Source organism: Trachurus trachurus (genome assembly GCF_905171665.1).
Source record: "Trachurus trachurus genome assembly, chromosome: 22".
Taxonomy (NCBI): Eukaryota; Metazoa; Chordata; class Actinopteri; order Carangiformes; family Carangidae; genus Trachurus; species Trachurus trachurus.
Window position 1 is genome coordinate 16,664,183 of NC_139907.1, and position 16,340 is coordinate 16,680,522.

The 16,340-nt window shown below is 43.5% G+C and overlaps 2 protein-coding genes across 2 annotated transcripts; both read left to right on the top strand.

Annotated features, from left to right (window-relative positions):
* Nucleotides 1-944: 944 nt before the first annotated feature.
* hspa4l (heat shock protein 4 like) lies at nucleotides 945-8,251 on the top strand. Its single transcript, XM_083998707.1, has 19 exons — nucleotides 945-1,183; nucleotides 2,323-2,380; nucleotides 2,539-2,679; nucleotides 2,946-3,068; nucleotides 3,152-3,251; nucleotides 3,586-3,719; nucleotides 3,806-4,050; nucleotides 4,140-4,216; nucleotides 4,309-4,460; nucleotides 4,596-4,702; nucleotides 4,903-5,036; nucleotides 5,461-5,657; nucleotides 5,789-5,863; nucleotides 6,114-6,257; nucleotides 6,810-6,935; nucleotides 7,061-7,168; nucleotides 7,271-7,390; nucleotides 7,689-7,850; nucleotides 7,943-8,251. Exons 1-19 carry the CDS (start codon nucleotides 1,077-1,079, stop codon nucleotides 8,129-8,131), a joined length of 2,499 nt encoding a protein of 832 aa, XP_083854833.1. The 5' UTR covers nucleotides 945-1,076; the 3' UTR covers nucleotides 8,132-8,251.
* A 2,673-nt stretch (nucleotides 8,252-10,924) lies between these two features.
* plk4 (polo-like kinase 4) lies at nucleotides 10,925-16,252 on the top strand (the record flags this gene model as incomplete). Its single annotated transcript, XM_083998936.1, has 15 exons — nucleotides 10,925-11,053; nucleotides 11,202-11,297; nucleotides 11,563-11,658; nucleotides 12,026-12,140; nucleotides 12,248-13,223; nucleotides 13,309-13,400; nucleotides 14,041-14,396; nucleotides 14,504-14,608; nucleotides 14,747-14,849; nucleotides 14,934-15,083; nucleotides 15,179-15,407; nucleotides 15,508-15,610; nucleotides 15,715-15,852; nucleotides 15,950-16,056; nucleotides 16,141-16,252. The coding sequence occupies 15 exons, from the start codon at nucleotides 10,925-10,927 to the stop codon at nucleotides 16,250-16,252; spliced, it is 2,907 nt and encodes a 968-aa protein (XP_083855062.1).
* Between the last annotated feature and the right edge of the window lie 88 nt (nucleotides 16,253-16,340).

Genomic DNA, 16,340 nt, shown 5'->3' on the forward strand with positions numbered 1-16,340 from the left:
TTATACAGTGAACAATATTATAATGATGGTTGACAGTCATGTTAAAAAATATAAATGACGTAGGCCTGGCTATGTAATATTCTCAAAGGACATTTCCTTTTAGATTTTACATTAATGATAGTTTCAATTATGTACTTTTTAACTAAAGTAAAATTTTGAATGCAGGACTATTTTTTAAGTGGTGCCACTATCACTTAACAAAGGGATGTGAGGACTTCTTACACAACAGCCACTGGGACAACTATGATGACATCTAAAATAAATCATGAATAATAAAAAATACAACCTGAACACACAGAGTAATGTAAAGTTACATACTATTCTCTTCGTATTGCCTTAGCTTATATCTATAGTTGTAATATTAATCATCCTGTGGCCAGACCACACCTGTGTTACAGTGTTGTGGCGTTTTTCCCTGGCTCATACCTTTCAGGTTGCATTTTCTTTCAAACAGTGTGTCACTCTTTGCAATCTCTAGATGTGAATTTGGCAACTGTAATGCTAATTAAACAGATATTAAATTAATGTACTTCAATTAGCCTAACGCACGTGGGCGCGGGGCGTGGACAGAGTGACTGTACCTGACAGGTTAAATTGAGGGCAAAGACGTCGATGGGCGCCGCCGCTGCTTGCGGCCGACGTATCCTACGCTCTCTTTTCCAGGGGATTCTAGATTCTTCTGTTATCGATTGGTTGCGGCACCAATCACGTAAGGGCAGTCGGTGTGACGCAGCCAATGAGAGACGCGTGGGGGCGGGCCCAAGGATCATCCTCCGTCAGAGCCTCTGGGTGATGTTAGGGCCGCCTAGGAGTGGGAGAATCCGCTCTGGACATCACTGCCGCCCGGGATTACTCTGAATGAGTTTGCTATAAACAGCTTGACTTACATAACAGCTAGTAATTCAGTGAGAGCACCCGCAGCTAGCAGACTGGTTTATTCCTTGAGCAAAGGGAAACGCTAAATTACCATTCATTTTGGAATATATACCGCCATTGTATATATTTTTTCTCCTAGGTGTCAAGTGCGGTCGTTGCGGAGTATAACTTGCAAGAGGTGAATTCAAAGAGCGCTCATTATGTCAGTGGTAGGCATTGATGTGGGTTTCCAAAACTGTTACATCGCTGTGGCCAGGAGCGGCGGCATTGAAACCATTGCCAATGAATACAGTGACAGATGCACACCGTAAGTACAAATATTGACAGACATCATCGCTGTGTATTGTGGTCTGGCTGGGAGTTTGTTACGCAATGTTTGCGACTGGAAGCGCACTTGGCCGAGCGGTGACGGCACAGAGGCCGCGGGGATGGTGATGATGATGATGATGTTGGTGGTGGTGATGGTGATGGTGGAGGTGATGAGGAGGAGGCCCGTGACTACTGGTTTATTCACCGTCACAGCAGGTTATCCTAGGTCAAAATGTCGCATGTGCTGGTGCTCTATGAAGTGACCCTCACCGATCACAGACTGTTGACATGTCTCCTGTCCTGACAACCGCCTCGCGTGCTGCGCAGTGCGCCTCAAAGTTGACCGTGATCAGCAACTTAAAAAAAAAAAAGGCGAACATGTTAGTATACTACTGTATGCACTGGAAGAATAAATAAATAGCTTTTGACATGACATGGCGACAGTGCGTCTATTATGGCCTGCGTTAAAGCTTCATCCTCGCTGCGTTCCCAGCACCAGCCCAGAAATAACGTGTATTTAAATCCAGCATCATTAATGAAATTGTTTTATTTATAGAGGACGTAGTGAATCAACTCATGTTACAAAACAGAGACAGTCTTTCTGCAGGAGAGAGAGACGTTTTGCATCCAAACTGAAATGCATGAACTGCAGCATCATGCAAACACGGGATGTGCAGCTGGAAAAAGGAGGCTGAGCATTGCACCTTTAAGTGAGAAGGGATATTTTTGTGGCAAGGTGAAACTAGGGAGTGACTTGTCAGTGTCAGCCAATGTGAAATGGATCCTCAAACCCTGTGTGAACACAAGCGTTCATCTGTGTCACAACAATGAGTTCTGTTGTTATTCTGCTAAAAAGATGCCAGTGAATGAGATTAGTAGGTGCTGCTCTCTTATTCCGTGGAGCTAACTTTTGAAGGTGAACTGTTGTGCCTCACTGCCCTAGTTTGTGGTTCTTTCTCAGACTCCCTGGTGGAATTTGCTTGATTAAAATCCACTTCTCATCATCGCTCGACGTGTGACTCTTGTCTGCAACAGTCCGTCAATTACAGCTCTGCTTCGTCCACCGCACATCTGTTTGAACGGGATTATTTCTGTTGTAGCCACCCTAATTTGCTGATGTGTTTGTCTTTCATCAAGGGCTTGTGTGTCTTTGGCCTCCAAAAACCGCATGATTGGAAATGCAGCCAAGAGTCAAGTAAGATCATCCATTTCATTTGTCAGCAATCAGCAGTTTGTCTTACTTCATTACACATTGAAATACTCAGTCACTGTAGTTCATCTTTCTTACAGTTCACATTTACAAAGCAACTTCTGGGAGAACACAGCTTTATGGAATTCATGTTGTTATTGCAGGTTATAACTAACTTCAAAAATACAGTCCATGGCTTCAAAAAGTTCCACGGCAGAGCATTTGATGACCCATTTGTCCAGGCGGAAAAACCCAAACTGCCTTACGGCTTACATAAGCTTCCCAATGGAAACACTGGAATTAAGGTAAAGCACTGTACGAACATCTAGCGCGTTCTGTTTTACTGCTTTCTCTGTTTTCCCCTTTCTCTTTGAGCCTGACCTGTTTCTGCTGCCATTGCACACCTTTGTTCTTTTAATTCAGCCACAACACTGACTATAATAATAAGTGAGTGGGATTCACAGATGGTTTTATTTTTACTCTCATCCCCAAACAACTTGTTGGCTTTTTGATTAACATTTTACCCTCTAGTGTTTAATTAAATTAAATTTTAATGATACACTGTGTACAGGTGCGTTATTTGGACGAGGACAAAGTGTTCACAGTGGAGCAGATCACGGGGATGCTGCTCAACAAGCTGAGGGAGACGTCAGAGAGCGCCCTGAAGAAGCCCGTGGTGGACTGTGTCATCTCTGTGAGTGATGGACCACGACGATCATCAACATGATTCACAAAGCGGCTCCATGGGACGTATCGATGTGTGCTCTTGTCTTCCAGGTCCCGAGCTTCTTCACAGACGCAGAGAGACGATCGGTGTTTGATGCATCTCAAATCGCAGGGCTGAACTGTTTACGGCTAATTAATGACACCACTGCAGGTCAGTGTTTTTATTTGATTTTGATGTTTATTTAACAGGGACGATACATACAACATTGCCACAAAAAATGGGAAATGCGATGTCTATACAAGACGTCTAGCTTCAGCTAATTTGCAGTCTTTGTCCCTGGTCAGGCTTTAGAAAAGGATAAAATATACCGAATACAATAAGCATATACAGTTTTTTTGTATTTCTTGAATGTGGCAGTCTTTTTGAAAGGCACTAGCCTTTATTGAGGTCAAGCCATCACAGTAAAATATACAGATACAGTTCAGACGGTACTTCACCTATTGGTTTGACATTTTCTTTTAAAACTGTTTTTTTTAATTAACAGTGGCTTTGGCCTATGGGATCTACAAACAGGACCTTCCTACTCCAGAAGAGCGGCCTAGAAATGTGGTGTTTGTGGACATGGGACATTCATCATTCCAAGTCTCAATCACAGCCTTCAACAAAGGAAAACTCAAGGTTAGCAATTCACCTCATTTCCATCTCGATTCTGTACTCAGCACTTCAAAAAAAATCCGTTGCTCATTGGCATTCTGCTCCGTCAGGTCCTCGCCACAGCGTTCGACTTGTACCTGGGTGGGCGCAACTTTGACGAGGCGCTGGTAGATTACTTCTGCGAGGAGTTTAAGGGCAAGTACAAGCTCAACGTGCGGGACAACCCGAGGGCTCTGCTGCGGCTGCACCAGGAGTGTGAGAAATTAAAGAAGCTCATGAGTGCCAACTCCTCCGACTTGCCTCTCAACATCGAGTGCTTCATGAATGACATCGATGTTTCCAGCAGGATGAGCAGGTCCAAACCACTTCAATCATTTTCTTTGCAATCACAACTGTTGTATAGTATCGTAACAGTTTTTTTGTCTGTTCATGTGGAACCTACAGGGGCCACTTTGAAGACCTGTGTGCTCAGTTTCTGATGAGGGTAGAGATGCCGCTGAAATCAGCCCTTGAACAATCAAGTACGCCCTTCAAGTTTTTGTTTGAATGTACTTGTTTGAATCGTATATATAAACGAAGAGTTGACCATGTCTGGTGTGTGTTTCTATGGCAGAGTTGAGCCGGGATGATATCTATGCAGTGGAGATAGTCGGAGGGGCCACGAGAATCCCGACTATCAAAGAGAGGATCGCCAAATTTTTCGGCAAAGACGTCAGCACCACACTCAACGCAGACGAAGCTGTAGCAAGAGGCTGCGCGCTTCAAGTACGATTCCTCCCCTGACACCTATATCTAACACATCAATGCGCTGTTCATGCTCTTCCCTGTGGTTCATAATATCTAATGTAGGGATGTGCCTTTTATTTGTGTGATGTGTGTGCTGATTGTACGCGGGCGTAGTGTGCAATTCTGTCTCCAGCCTTTAAGGTGCGTGAATTCTCCATCACCGACGTGGTTCCCTTTCCCATTACTCTTCGCTGGAAATCACCAACAGAGGATGGACTGGGGTAAAGATGTTGCACCTACTGTGTTTTACTGAGCCACATAAGACAGTGTGTTTCTCTGTAGTCATTCCCCAAAGTAAAGCAAGCTAGGTCAGCCAGCATGAAGACACAGGATATGCTGACTGTGTTGACTTTCCGCAACCTGACTTTGCTTCTTTTTCTTTCTTTCTTTTCTTTTTTTTTTACTGCAATTTATTTTACAGAGAGTGTGAGGTGTTCAGTAAGAATCATGCTGCTCCGTTTTCTAAAGTGATCACCTTCCACAAGAAGGAGCCCTTTGACCTTGAAGCCTTCTACAGCAGCCCCCAAGAGCTCCCATACCCGGACCACAGGATAGGTAGGCTACTGGTGGTTCACATGTATTCTGCACTCTGATAGTGACCCACTGAGCGGCTCTGCCTCAGTCCTGCCCACACAGAGACAGATCCACAGATTTTAGGATGTAAAACTATCAAGATATTTAGATTTTAGCAGCTACACAAGCAAGACAAGCACATATGTACATCATAGAGATACATATGAGCTATAGTAGTTTCTCCGGATGGCATAGTGTGTCCCTGTAGAGATCTACAACCTGGATGGGAATTAGAAATGAGTCATGGTCTCCCACAGATGGGTCCTGTCTGTGTTTGTACATTTGTGTGTGTGTGTTATCGGTTTGTAATTTTACATCACCAGCCTGCCTGCCTGTCTGTTGAGGGATTATGTAGAGGTCGTGTAATCAAAGATCTTTAACAGACCTGTTTTCCATCTGCTACCAGGATGTTTTTCCGTACAGAATGTGGCTCCGCAGCCAGATGGAGACAGCTCCAAAGTGAAGGTCAAAGTGCGCGTCAATGTCCACGGCATCTTCAGCGTGTCCAGCGCCTCTCTGATTGAGAAGCAGAAAGGAGAAGGCGAGGAAATGCAAATAGACTCCGAGCCAATGGTGCAGAATGAAGGCAGAGCAGAGGAGCAGGTATGGAAGATCATTTACATTGATCTAATATACAGTAACAGTTTCTATTGCTTTTTCAAATATAATTCATATGTCAATTACTGTTTACATATAATCTCATTGAATGTAACTGAATGTGTGTTGTATTTTAGACCAAAATGCAGGTGGACCAGGACGGCCAGAGCCAGGGAGATCAACAGACTGAGGAAAACAGTTCCTGCAGTAAGGTCAGATGGGCTTATACTTTATTATGAAGCTATTATCAGCATGATATGTTTTCCTGTTTGTATCAGTTTGTGTTGAAAGCACTAATACAGAGAAAATAACATCACATTTTACTGTCAAGATGATTCTTCTGAGCTGAATAAGTCATTTAACAAAAAGATTTCCCTGCTTTAATTTTGTAACATACAACTAAAATAAGTAAAGCCCTCCTGGAACAAAATGTCTGCTTGGTTTTGTGGTTTCCAAATCTAGGAGGGTGCCTCTGGAGAGAAGCAGGACCCAGCAGCAGGGGCAAGCAAGCCTAAAGTCAAGGTGAAGAGTATCGATCTGCCCATCCTGGCCAACAACATTCGACAGCTCGAGAGTGACGTCCTGAACAACTTTGTGGAGTATGAGGTCAGTGCTCTTGATGGGCTTTGGAAAGGCTGAGTCATGGTCAGACTGAAACGCTCATTATGTGTGCACCACTGGACAGGGGGGTATTAATGCTTGAAATGTATTTAACATGTGATATATGGTCAGTGATTTCCCATAATTGTTATTGCCATTATCATTAATTGGCTTAATATGTGTGTTAGTGGAATAATGTGTTGCATATCGCCTGTTGTATAAATCTAATGTTCTCCTAAATGAATCTTAATTAATGTCTTTACTGTAGGTAAATGTCACAGCTTTATATCTTTAGGCTAACCATGCAGCCCAGGTCTTAAGGTTTCTTTCATCACTACCACATAATGGCAAATTATGAGATTAGATTTTGTAATCACCAACTATTCTGACTGTTTTCTTAAAAACACTGCATCCATTTCAAAATATTTTTGGCCCAGTTTCTCTGTTTGTGATTTTGCTTGGTGTACATTATATTTTGTTATTTCTGTAACCTATACCCTACCTTACATCGTGTTTTGACCCTTAGGCTATTTCTTTTATGTGTTTATTTCCTCACAGCGTCAGATGATTGTACAGGACAAACTGGTGAAAGAGCTGAATGATGCTAAAAATGCTGTGGAGGAGTACGTATACGACCTGAGGGACAAACTGTGTGGGATGTATGAGAAGTATATCACTGAGGAGGTGAGTGGTGCTTTCTTAAACACCTTCATACTACAAGTCATCCTGATAGAAAGGCCAGTGTAATTGAGGAACTGCACCGAGCAAATGACCCCTCATTATATTGTTTCATTGGGCCTCACTAACAGGACAGTAGCCGGTTGACGCTGATGCTGGAGGACACAGAGAACTGGCTGTATGAGGACGGGGAGGACCAACCCAAACAAGTCTATGAGGAGAAGCTAGATGGACTTAAGGTTTGTCGTCATTTGTTCCGAGTAAATTTCTATTTCTATTCATATAAGGTTTTGAAAGTGACAATAAGTATTGACATTAACATAAAATGTATTGATTTGCAGAGGCTGGGTCAACCCATTCAGGACCGACACAGAGAGCATGAGGACAGGCCGAGGGCTTTTGAGGAGCTGGGAAAGAAACTGCAGCTCTACATGAAGTTTGTAGATTCGTATAAGCAGAAGGTAAATCGCTTTTAATCAAGCCATTTACTACCTTGTTACCAAAAAATAAAATAGCAGTATGCTTTAAAGATTATTTTCTTAAAGTGTCACAATACAAATGTGTCTCATCTATGTTATATTTAACACACTGGTTGTTTTATTGCTAAATTGTGGCTGTCTATCTTTAACACTTTTCAATGTTTTTGTGACACTTATTACAGCTCTTTTGGTCTCAAAAATAGAACCATAGAGGTGAATTAATTTATGTTGTGGAAATTAATGAAGCGAATGTTTCTTGTCACAAACTTTCTTTCCCCAGGATGAGCGATTCTTACATTTGAGTGCAGAGGAAATGAGCACAGTGGAGAAGTGTGTGACTGAAAGTATGGGCTGGATGAACAGTAAGATGAATGCACAGAGCAAACTTGCCATAACTCAAGATCCCGTCGTTAAAGTAGCAGACATCATTGCCAAAATACAGGTATGTGAATGTCGGTTTAAGATTGAATGCTGTCTTCAGTAAGTAGTAATGAAATCCACCGCTGACACACTCTTGTGCTTACTGCCCACTAGGAACTGGATAACGTATGTAACCCAGTGATCAACAGGCCAAAGCCCACAGTTGAGGAGGTCCCTGAAGTGAACGACCAAAACAGCGGAGCTCACAATGGTCCTACGGCCAAACAAGGAGCAGAAGGGAAGGGGGACGCAAAGGGAAACCAGCAGACAAAGCCTGGTGCGAAAGAGATGGAGGTGGACTGAAATCAGAGTGTGAGAAGCAACCTCTGCAACCATCACTGCGTTTACCATCACTGACCATTTAGACAGTAGGAACATCAGATACCTGGGACCATCTCTCAATCCTCACCAGCCACTTTTGTGGGTTTGTTTTTTTGTGCCCTCCCCATTGGACTTTTACCTTTTGAGGTTTTTTTGTTTTCACCCTCTCATTCTTATGTGTGACAATGATGTGCTTTATTCTCTCAAAGGTTTGACGTACTTAATAAATGAAAGAATAATGCAATAGATTAAACTCTGATTCTGACGTTAAACTGTTTTCCTCTGTACCGCGGCAAGGTACGCTTTGTGTTTGCATTCCACGTGTCTCATTAATGTCCAGTACCAGCGGCAACTTCTCTCACTTATAAGAGTAATAGTAAGTGCTGTCCAAACAGTTGCTATTGCAAAACTATTAGTTTGTATGCAATAATACAAATTATATATATTTGTATTCAATGAGTATGAAATGATGTCCATGTTTAGAAACTGTAAATACTATTTTAGTAAATTAAAACAGCCAGCATGTACATAAAGGACACATTCCTAGTGTTAACAATGGAAATGCTTGATACACCAAATCTCTTTAGTAAGTGATTGGTTGCCTATTTCCTTTTTTTTTTGTTTTCTTGCGTTTTTCCATATTTAAGTCATGGGATTTAAAAATGGCAAGAATAAAAATATTTGTCTGTGAGACAAAATTTCTTTGCTCTGAAATTATTTGATTTTTCAGCAGTTTAACCTGAAAGAGATTGGTCTGCATATCATATGTCCTGAGTCCTGTACTGAGATTTTGCAAAAAGTAGACAAAAAGAGGGACAGTGGTTGTCTCTTTGCCTGCAAAACTATGAATGTGATTCCAAAAAATTCACTTTTGCATAGAAAAACTTTGATTGGTCCTTGACACCAAAAGTAAAATGAACCATAATGTATATGAAGCCCCACAACATAAGTAGCAGTTATTGTGCAAATAAATGGGACAACAGACAACTACAAAAGAAAAAAAAATCCATATTCTTTATTATCATTTCTTATTTCACACAGTTTCTTTTAAGATAAGAGAGTTTGTTGCTGGTCATTTTTGATTAATTTCAGGTGTTTCATAAGTGTTTTATCATGAAAATTATAATCAGGTCAATTGCTGAATGAAAATAAATTGCAGTTCCACTTGAAAAAAAATTATTAGAATGAAAATAACTGAATTATTTTACCATGTCATGTTTTGTCTGTATGTTGCACTCATCTCATTACTTCATACGGTAATATATTATTTACCTATTTCATGTTGACTCTCCATAGAATTAATATGAATGAATGTTCACATGTTCAGACATCGCTCTGGTTCAGACACTTAAGCTCAGACCACGATACATTTTATTGACTCGACAAACTGAAACGTCCAAATTCACAAGATGATAGAGACTACTTTTTTTTTTAGTTTGCCTGAGCACACAGATGACTCGAACAGACATACAACCATAATACATCCATGCATACAACCAGGCACGCGCTGCCTCTAAAGGGGGCGTGGCAAACTGGCTGTTGCCATGAGACGTAGCGGAATGACGTAGGCAGAGGAGTAACGGGCGCATATATTCAAAATGGAAGAAATGGCAAAGTTTTGGAGGGGAACACAAAAACAACATTTATCTGCCCTCTGAGGACTCCTGCGCCGACTACCCATGAACTCTGTCGACCGGGGAACATTTTTACTAACTTGGATGAACCTGCGGGGCGAAAAACAGACACGATGAGTGTTTCGATCGGCGATAAAATTGAGGTGAGTTGTTTTGTTTGGCTAACGCCCACATGCTAACTTCAAACTAGCTGTGAACATGTACGGTGGCGTGTGTGTGTGTTGGGCGAAAGTAGCTGGTTAGCGGCGAGTTAAACAGTCTTTGTCGCTGTATTTAAAAGTTTGACACATTTTACAGAACTTGCATTTGACGGAAATGTTTTAATAACCCGCTAAGTTACCACTGTAAAGTACTGCAGCTTATTAGCCGATGCCGATGGCGTTAGCATCACATACATTTAAAGTTCGTCATGTTTGTTTTTCTTGGGTCTTCGTGGGGAAATAGGTCGTGTTTTGGTAAAAAAAAAAAAAAAAAAAGTCAATGAACTTTAGACTTCATTATTGTCTTTGCACAAACAACAAAGTGGGTTGCAATCCCATTGATTGGTGCAGAAAGAATAAATAACGTTACAACAAACAATAAATAATAGATTTAAAAACTCAAAAAATAGATAAATCACACACAAATACGCACCAACAACCATATTTTCATAGTCCTATGCATGCAGTATTCAGTAACAGCTGAGCTTACATAGTGCACATTGGTTTCAGCAGCATCCGGGGCAGCAGTGGCTATTGGGTAAAAACTGTTTCTTTTTAGGCTATTATTTGTCTTTGATTTAAGAGCCCTGCTTCTCCTAACTTTATTGTTATTAACGTCAGACTGAAGTAAGTTAGTGACAGTGTTGTGTTGGCACCTGGGCAGGTGAGCTTCCCTCGGCTCCTCGGGGACAAACTGTTGTTCCTCCTCAGTGCATCAGCTTGGTGGCAACGCGCTGCCTTGGTAACGGCGGAGAGTGGCTGTCCTGCTCGCGAGCGGGAGCAGCGCCGGGATAATTAAAGGTTTTGGTTGGGCCAGATGACGGCGTCAGGTGTTGGTGGCTTCGTTGACAGTTAACGTTTGTTGTGGGAGGATTTGTCCTCTCTGTGGGGTCGTTAGTGGCCGTATTGTCTGTTTCACTGTACACTAGTGTACACCCAGCATGTCGCAGGCCAGAGGGACGATGCTGGAGCACCTCATCCAATATTTCTTCCAAAATTTTTCTGCTGACATTCAAACTAGCGAGGATGAGGAGAACATTTTGTCACATACTCAGGAGCTCGGGATCGAGGTGTCTTTTTATTTATTTTTTTAAATGATCCTCTTAACTGGGATCAAGCAGAATTCCTCTTTAACCAAAGATCATAGTTGTATTTCTCTACAAAAAAATATGTATCATTTATGTAAAGCTCAATGTTTGTTTTTATATCTTCTTATAGGATTTTAAAGTCCTCACCCTCCTTGGTAAAGGCTCCTTTGCATGTGTTTACCGGGCAAAGTCAGTGAAGACTGGTCTGGAGGTTGCCATCAAAACGGTAAGAATCCCTCACCTACCACTTATATCTTTGTTAGTAATTAGAGTTAATTATAGGACGCTTTACCTGCAATGTAGATAGTGTGAAGTGCGACCTGGAACTGTTGGCTTATCAGACCTTAGTTGCCTCCCATGGGGTCCCTGTGGTCCCTCAGGTCCCTTTATACGAACTCAGTGTGATTAAAAGTGACAGACTGACTACTGGCCACATTGGTCCAATGAGTGGCAGCAGGTGTGTAATTGTCTTTTTGCTCTGCTGTCTGCAGATCGACAAAAAAGCAATGCACAAAGCTGGTATGGTCCAGCGTGTGACGAACGAGGTGGAGATTCACTGCCGATTGAAACATCCTTCAATACTCGAGGTAACGTTTGCAGGACACAACTGATTTAATCTTACTGTGGGTTATTTTAGTACACCACATAAAGGCACTCATGTGGATTTTATGTTTAGTTTGTGTCTGTAAAATGCACAATAATAAAACTACTTGCTTTGTGATGTGGCAGTTTTATATGGTTAAAGACAAATTTAAAGACACATTTTTCATTTTTACATCCCTAACCCTAACCCTAGTGAATGTTTTCTGTTTGTCAGTCCATATGAGCTTTGTGTTGTCATGGTTATCCATTGTACTTTGTTCTATGTTAGTGTCGCTCTTCTTTTTAATTCTAGGGTTCAATTCGGCTTTTATAATCTGATAATAATAATTATGCATCTGGTCTTTATTTAAGCTGTACAACTACTTTGAGGACAGCAACTATGTGTACCTGGTGGTGGAGATGTGCCACAATGGAGAGATGAGTCGGTATCTTAAAGAGCGGAAGACGCCTTTCTCTGAAGATGAAGGTCTGAACAATATCACTTAGAAAATGAATAATGAATTATGTTGCAGTAAATAGTTCAGCATTTTTAACAACTGCTTGTCTCAATTTTGTTTTGTTTTTGTTCCACAGCGAGACATTTCATGCATCAAATAGTGAAAGGAATGCTGTATTTACACACTCACGGCATTTTGCATCGAGATCTGACCTTGTCCAACCTCTTGCTGACCAGCAACATGAACATTAAGATTGCAGACTTTGGCCTGGCCACTCAGCTCAAACTCCCAAATGAAAAGCACTTCACCATGTGCGGCACACCCAACTACATCTCTCCGGAGGTGGCCACCCGCAGCGCTCACGGTCTGGAGTCGGACGTCTGGTCGCTGGGATGCATGTTCTACGCCTTCCTGATGGGGCGCCCTCCCTTCGACACGGACACGGTCAAACACACGTTGTCGAAAGTGGTTCTCGGGGAGTATGAGATGCCGAGTCATGTTTCCGTCGAGGCTCAGGACCTGATCCATCAGCTGCTGCGGAGGGACCCCTCCCAGCGGCCCAGCCTCTCGGCGGTGCTGGATCACCCCTTCATGACCCAGAGCCTGCTGGGCCGGACCAAGGAGCTGGGGCTGGGGGACGAGGGGTCCATGGACAGCGGCATCGCCACCATCTCCACCACGGCCTGCACCTCCTCCATGTCGGGCAGCAGCAGCACCCGCCTCCAGAGGAGAACCAGGCACATGATTGGCTCTGCCCTGCCCAATCGCATGATGCCTATTCCCAGTCTTCCACGCCATCCCAGCAGCGCCTGTTTTGAGGATGGAGACCAGTGGCAGCAGCAGCAGCAGCAGCAGCCGGACAGATTTCACAGGGAGGGCCGGAGCAGGGCGGCTCACGGCGGGGAGAGCGGGCAGCCTCATTCTCGCTACCTGAGGAGGGCGCACTCCTCAGATCGCACCGGCTCTTGCGCGTCGGGTCAGGGGTCGAGTCATGATCTGGAGAGATGCCACTCAGAGGAGACGTTGACCGGCGTAGGACGGCCGATCTTCCCCCCGCACCCGTTTTCAGAGCATGGAAGGCTCCCGTCTCCTCCAGTGAAACAGTCGGCAGGGTGAGTTCAGCTTCTGTGTTCAGTTTCTACTCATTATACATATTACTTCAACGCTAACAGGTTCAACTTAACTGTTCTGTTTCAGCTCTGGATATTCATTATCCACTCAGACGGCGCATACAACAAACCTGCAATTTCAAGACATGGAGGTCGTCAGTAACTGGCTTCATAAAGATGGTGAGTTAGATCATAGCTTTCTTTTTTTTATATATATTTTTTATTTAGGAATTTTCAATTTATTAAGCGGGACAACAGATGATCTTTGATATAATTTAAAAAAAAGCACAAATAAAGGAAAGAGAGAGAGAGAGATGCTCAGAAACAGTATATACATTGACATACAGAACGTACCAGGTATTACATGAAAATCAAAAACATGAAGTTACGTTGACAGAGATGAGTGAAGGAGTGGAGTATTACTTTTAGGTCACTCTTGACAGATATAGAAGAAATGGCTGCCACATGCTATCAAAGGTTGCAGAGCTGAGAGAGACATTGTGTTGGATCCTTTCCATATGTAGCAGACTGGTGATTTCTAAAGCCAGGCCTTGAAGGAAGGCGCCTCATCACTTTCCCAATGAGTTGAGATGCTCCTTTTTGCAACGACCTTTCCATATTGTATAGTTTTACGGTGCAAATTGGTGAGAATAAAAAAGTGTGGAGAGACACCTAGAATTGCGGTGAGTGGATCTGGAGAAATATTACAGTTATATACCTCAGAAAAGCATTTGACAATATCAGACAAAAGATCATAGTTTTTCTTAATGCATCTCAAAACTTATCAAATACAACTAAAACAAATGCTTTTCTGTCTCAGTGTCTGGACAGCGAGCTGCAGACAGCAGCACACACAGCAGCAGCAGCAGCAGCTTCCACAGCAGCAGGGCGCCTCTAGCCGTTCACAACTCGTGGTCGGACCAGCCCGCGGGCCGAGGCGTGAATCCTCACCACAACCAGCATCACCTGCACCTGCACCACCAGCTCTCCTCCAACCCGGACTCATACAGGGAGAATCTACCCGGAGCCGAGTTCCAGCCTCCTCACGGCCGAGAGTTCAATCTCCCGTCATCTAAACCCAGCGCGGACAAGGAGAAGAAGTCACTGAGAGACTCAGTCCCGCCTCTTTGCGTGTCCAGACTGAAGCCAATCAGACAGAAGACCAAGAATGCTGTTGTAAGACACCGCTCATGCTTTTTGATTGTTTATTCATCTTCAGTGTGTGTGAAGAGCTGAGAAATATATTTAAATGTCTAAATTAATTTCTCTTGTCCTTCATGCAGGTGAGCATCTTGGACACAGGTGAAGTGTGTATGGAGTTGTTGAAATCCCACAGCGGTCAAGAGAGAGTCAAAGAAGTGCTGCGGATTTCCTGTGATGGTTCAATGGTGAGATCACTGTACAGCTCTCACTGAATGACTCATTCTACACTTTACAGATGTTACTGTTAGAATAACAGGATGTTACACAAGCTTTTAGCATCAACAACCTGTATTTTAACCTGTATTCATCATCATCTCCTGTAGGTGACAATATATCAGCCTAATAATGGAAAGGGTTTTCCTGTCCTCGACTGTCCGCCTGCTCCTCCAGAGGACATTCTCATCTGTAGCTATGAGGACCTTCCAGGTATTATTATCGATTCATACCCAATAAAGTCAGCTGGTGTAGAATTAGAAATGATCTTAATTGATGTTTTCTTCCCTGTCATAGAAAAATACTGGAAGAAATACCAGTACGCCTCCAGGTTTGTGCAGCTTGTGAAGTCCAAGACTCCTAAAGTGACCCTTTACACCAAGCACGCTAAGGTCATGCTAATGGAGAACGCGCCCAGTGCGGACCTGGAGGTCTGCTTTTATGACGGTGAGTAAATGTACATGTTGAAGCACGTGGTCCCACTGAGGTGGAGCAGCCACAGAGTTAATGTATAACGCTTTATGTACATATGTCGCTCATAGGAGCAAAGACCCACAAGACGTCGGAGCTGGTGCGGGTGGTGGAGAAGAGCGGCAAGTCGTGCACGGTGAAGGGGGAGGTGGGGCTGAGCGGCCTGAGCCCCGAGAGCCGGCTGTACGTGGAGCTGTCCGACGAGGGCCACAGCATGTGTCTGTCACTAGAGGCCGCCATCACAGCAGAGGAGCAGCGCAGCACCAAGAACGTCCCCTTCTTCCCCATCACTATCGGCCGGTGAGAGGAAACTACTGTCAATCATGCTCCTTGTGTTTTTTTTTTTTTTCTTTCATCTTGTGACGTTAATGTTCGTTTTTCTGATTGTGAATCTTCACAGGCGACCTGCCAACCCAGACCCCGCCTGCACGTCGTCCCAGCCCTCCCACCCCGTCCCTCCTGACACAGCTTCCCCCCCTCAACCTTCACAGATGGCTCCTTCAGTGAGTGTTTCAAAGTCTCACAGCCTCGCAGCATGAACAGACGTCTCAGTGGCTTTCACAACAGGACTTTGAACGTTTTTAAAACTGTTTTTTTTTTTTTTCAGATGATCTCCTACGACGGGTCTGACTTCACCACAGCCAGCCTGACTAAGAAAAGCTCCCCCGTGCGACAGGACCTGGTTCAAAGCACCGGAAAAGTGGTCAAGTCGATATTTGTGCCCAATGTTGGATGGGCATCCCAGGTAATTAGTAAATAAATGAACCTAATATTTCTAAGATATCCGCAAAATAAATCATTTTTATAACTTAAAGACTGGACGCCTGTTTTTGTGTCTGCAGCTGACGAGTGGAGAGGTGTGGGTGCAGTTTAACGACGGCTCTCAGCTGGTGGTCCAGGCCGGGGTGTCCTGCATCACCTACACGTCTCCAGAGGGGAAAATCACCAGGTATGAAACATGTCGGACGTGTGTTGTCACTGTTTGGACGCGTGTGTTCGACAGCTCCACCTGACATCTCTGCCGTCTCCACAGGTATAAGGAGAACGAAAAGTTGCCGGAGCACGTCAAGGAGAAGCTTCACTGTCTCTCCACCATCCTTGGACTGTTGGCGAACCCGGCAGCGCATCACTTACAACTTCAGTAACATGTAGTTCCTCGCAGGGAAATGTGAATAGCATTAGAAACCTTTACCACTGTCTTTTGTCTGGTGTCCTTGTAAATATATCTTTGTG